Source organism: Sinocyclocheilus rhinocerous, unplaced genomic scaffold (genome assembly GCF_001515625.1).
Source record: "Sinocyclocheilus rhinocerous isolate Xijiao unplaced genomic scaffold, SAMN03320098_v1.1 scaffold3426, whole genome shotgun sequence".
Lineage (NCBI taxonomy): Eukaryota > Metazoa > Chordata > Actinopteri > Cypriniformes > Cyprinidae > Sinocyclocheilus > Sinocyclocheilus rhinocerous.
This window is the reverse complement of record NW_015635159.1, coordinates 91,022-95,236: the sequence shown is the minus strand read 5'-3', so window position 1 is coordinate 95,236 and position 4,215 is coordinate 91,022. Positions and strand designations below refer to the sequence as shown.

Here is a 4,215-nt window from a genome sequence, read left to right as displayed (position 1 = left end):
TCAAAACTCACCTATTTACAATGTTTCTTAATTAATTGCTTGCCTTAATTTTCTGTTCTATGCTTTTGTAACTTATCTTGTATATTGCATATTTTTTCACCTCTGTCTGCTGTTTGGCTGTTTATATGTTGTATACTATGTTATTTACCTTATGTAAAGTGTCCTTGGGTGTTTGAAAGGCGCTATATAAATAAAACGTATTATTATTATGTTAATACGGCTTGCCATGCTGGGATGCGACACCTGTGTGTTCTGTATTCTAAATCGATTCTTCTGTATTCTATTGGAAAAATTGACAATTACTGTCGATTGCTAATAAACCAACGCTTTATTAAAGATGATGAGCGTCTGTACAGTTGCGTTCCTTTTAAATAATGATTGATTGAACCATATTCATTGTGGTGCTTATAATACATCAGCTTTATGGCTTTGATGCACCATCTGCACGGTCTCTCTGCACCTGATGCTAACGTTGCGGGGTTTTTTCCCCATTAATTTCTCCAGACGCATCATTAATCCGCCCTCCCAAAAATCCGCAACAATTTGCGAGAGGTTTCCGTGATTTCAGACGTGTGAGCAATAAATACAACAGCACGTGTACTGGGCGGTCACGGCCACACGGTGTTCACGTGGCTGAGGACCAACACTAAGCATTGCTGGTGAATGTTGGCACATTATATCTAGACGCCGATTTCATCAACAACCTCGCCAGCCATGGACCTTGAAGTGGAATCAGCAGAGTAAGTAAACCGTTATTCACTTCGAATCGAATGAATGGGATTCTGACACTGTATTTAATCGTCTTATGATTCCAGAAAAAAATACAAATGCTTTATTATGGACGGATAAACTTAATGAAGCTTGTGATTTTTAGTAATTTTTGTAATGGCACTAACTGGATGATATCGGGAATCAAATGCAATGTCAGTATAGTGTGTTAATTTTTACGTATCAACAAACATTCATCAGTCGTTGTGCTAGACAAAAGTTTCGAGTAGAATTTATTAATAAAAACCAGTCTACGTCAGCGTTTTTTCCACAACCCAAACAGCTAAGATAGTAAAAGTAATGTCGATTAAACCCTGCAGTTAAATACAGATACAGACCGTTTAGTTGATGTTTTTGTAAAGCTCCGGTGACAGCTCGTAGGCCTATTAACGGCGTCCGTCACTTTTTGCAGCGTGATTCGTCTGATCATGCAATATCTGAAGGAAAATAATTTGCACCGCACTCTGGCGATGCTTCAAGAGGAGACGGCAGTCTCGCTCCACACGGTCGACAGCATCGACAGCTTCATCTCCGATATCAACAACGGGCAGTGGGATATAGTGCTGCTAGCAATCCAGTATCTGAAGCTTCCTGACAAGCTGCTCATTGAGCTGTACGAACAGGTAAATAAGTGAAGCAAACCTGGCAGCATGTCAGTAGCAAATGAAATCTTCACGCAGACTCTTACTGATCAGTTTGTGTTCAAACTGCTTTCTTAAAGAACCGAGTGATGTCTGGTTGTATGTGTAGATTGTGCTGGAGTTGATTGAGTTGGGTGAGCTGGGAGCAGCCCGGTGTTTACTAAAGCAGACCGATCCCATGATCATGCTGAAGCACACTCAACCTGAGCGCTACTCGCACCTGGAGACCCTTCTCAGCAAGCCATACTTTGACTCACAAGAGGTAAATGTTTACATTGGATTAATGGGTTAGGTGAGATGTTTAGATATATATAAATGGCTGAGAAATTAATATTGGTGATTTACACTCTAGTGCAGGGGTTGCCAGACTTTTTGGTCAAGTGAACCCCTCAAATGTAAAATATTTACTTGAATTATCCCCTTAGATTTTAAGTCATTATTTTAATAATTTGTCACATGTAGTCACATTCACATGTTAAAATATTTTTTTTTGTGTGTGTGTTTTTTGTACAAAAGAAGCAAGTCAAAATTATTCAGGAAAATATGATTTTCTTATCAAAGTGCTAAAAAGTTTTGTTGCAAAAATGAGTACACCCTCCTGAAAGTTACTAAATAGAATGAAACTAATTCAAAAAAATGTAAGATATAATTATATTACAGTCGTAAAATACAATTATCTTGTAAAATAAAAAAAATAACATTTGATAATTATAAGCCTAATATATATATATATTACACTGTAAGTCGCAATACTGATATTTATGGCTTAAATTCTTCATTTTCAAACATTTAAACCTTATTTGAACGGAATACCCGAATACTGTAAACTTTTCTATCAACAGAAATGTTTGAATGTGTAACTAAAACAACTGGAAATGTATCACACCAGAAGCCTCGCACATTCAGGTTACAAAAGGCATCACCCACTCTTAAAAATAAGGTGGAAATAAATAAGATATGTATTTTTGTGTAACAATGATTTATGCTTTTTTTTTGTCTCGCCACTGGCCTACAGGCATATCCAGTGGACAGCAGTAAAGAGAAGCGCAGACTGGCTATTGCTCAAGCTTTTGCAGGAGAGGTCTGCTTGGTGCCACCTTCTCGTCTCATGGCTCTTCTGGGCCAGGTTTGCTACCTTTTATGTCTTTTTTGACCTAGCCTGTTGCATTCTGTATATCAGTTGTAGCTGTTGTATTGCATGCATCAAATATCCTTTGTTTTTATAGGGCCGTATATGTGAGGGCGCTTTATACAGGTTACAGGAAACCAAAGCACTACGGCAGTTTGGCTCATTAGCAATGCTGGTGAATAAAAAAAAACCAAACTCTACTACTTGAGCAGTGTTACCTGGCTTTTTCTTATTCGACTTTACATCCTCTACTTTTCCCCCACTTTGTCTTTGAAGTCGTTGAAGTGGCAGCAGCACCAGGGTCTCTTACCTCCAGGTATGTCTTTGGAACTGTTCCGGGGAAAAGGTGCATTGAAGGACATGGAGGAAGAGCGCTTCCCTACTCAGCTCAGTCGCCTCATAAAGGTGCTGTAAACACAACAGTGTGATCTCAGTCAGTTTAACTGTTAGAGAAAATATAAATGATTATTCTTACTGTTTGAAAAAGGTGGTGCAAATGTTTTAATATAAGATAGAATATAAGAAATAAATAATGGATGCTATTCCCATCTGCATGATAAGGCATCTTATCTGAATATCCTACATGCCACAAGGCTCAGCATATGCACATTTAATTGCTTTTGTGACCTGAGGCTTTCATCTGTATCTTGCACTCTCTGTGTTCTACCTTGCTTGCTTTAACACCACACTTTTGGATTAATATCAGCATACAATTTTTGGGAGGTTTATAGTGTCCCAAGGCAGGTGGGTATTGTCTAGGTAAGGGTTTTCAATTTGGGATCCAGGGAACCCCAAGGGATCTCAAAGGGGTGCTGGGATGTCTGCAAAAAATGTATAGAAAATGATTCAAATAAAATGATTCAAAACATTATCAATTTTTTTTAGAGCGGTCAAAGTTAATGCATTAACTCAAAACTGCTTTGTAACAATATTGATAGTTTAAAGCGCTTATTAAAATAATAATATATTTGTAATTTTTGTTTTTTGATTTTCTGTTTGTCCATGTGTGTACATGTATGATACAGTTTGGGCCAAAGTCCCATGTAGAGTGTGCGCGATTCTCTCCTGATGGACAGTACTTGATTACTGGATCTGTTGATGGTTTCATTGAAGTCTGGAACTTCACCACTGGTAAAATTCGGAAGGTGAGTATATACTGCCCATCAAATAAACTGTATTTCATATAAATTAGGAAAAATACTTGTTTTTATTACTTTTTTCTTGTATAACAATTATGTAATAATTTTTATTATATTTATATAATAATAATGTAATAATTATATAATGTTTTTATTTCTATATGCAGAACTGGTCAGAAGTTTAGAATAATTAAGATTTGTAATATTTTTTGAAAGGAGTCTCTTATGCTCACCAAGTCTGCATTTATTTATCAAAAATACAGTAAAAACATTAATATTGTGAAATATTATTACAGTTTAAAATAACTGTGTTTTTTTTAATATACTTTAAAATATAATTGATTCCTGTGATGGCAGAGCTGAATTTTCAGCAGCCATTACTCAAGTCTTCAGTGTCAAATGATCCTTCAGAAATCATTCTAATATGCTGATTTCAGGATTATTTGATGAATAGAAATTTTAATGAGCCACATTTATTTGAAATAGAAATCTTTTGTAACATTACAAATGTCCTTATTGTCACTTTTTGTCACTAAAT

At 36.1% G+C, this 4,215-nt stretch overlaps 1 protein-coding gene and 1 long non-coding RNA gene across 2 annotated transcripts in view; one reads left to right on the top strand and one right to left on the bottom strand.

The window, feature by feature from the left end:
- The window catches only part of LOC107746730 (uncharacterized), a 6,075-nt gene extending 5,997 nt beyond the window's left edge, over positions 1-78 (bottom strand). Inside the window, exon 1 of the long non-coding RNA XR_001640729.1 lies at positions 12-78. This is a non-coding gene — a long non-coding RNA (uncharacterized LOC107746730). The remainder of the gene's footprint in view (positions 1-11) is intronic.
- A 505-nt stretch (positions 79-583) lies between these two features.
- Positions 584-4,215, top strand: part of LOC107746727 (WD40 repeat-containing protein SMU1-like) — a 16,347-nt gene continuing 12,715 nt past the window's right edge. Inside the window, exons 1-7 of the mRNA XM_016561019.1 lie at positions 584-740; positions 1,181-1,391; positions 1,519-1,671; positions 2,425-2,535; positions 2,636-2,713; positions 2,815-2,943; positions 3,564-3,683. Of these exons, the coding sequence (XP_016416505.1) occupies positions 715-740; positions 1,181-1,391; positions 1,519-1,671; positions 2,425-2,535; positions 2,636-2,713; positions 2,815-2,943; positions 3,564-3,683 (828 nt within the window). The 5' untranslated portion in view covers positions 584-714. The remainder of the gene's footprint in view (positions 741-1,180; positions 1,392-1,518; positions 1,672-2,424; positions 2,536-2,635; positions 2,714-2,814; positions 2,944-3,563; positions 3,684-4,215) is intronic.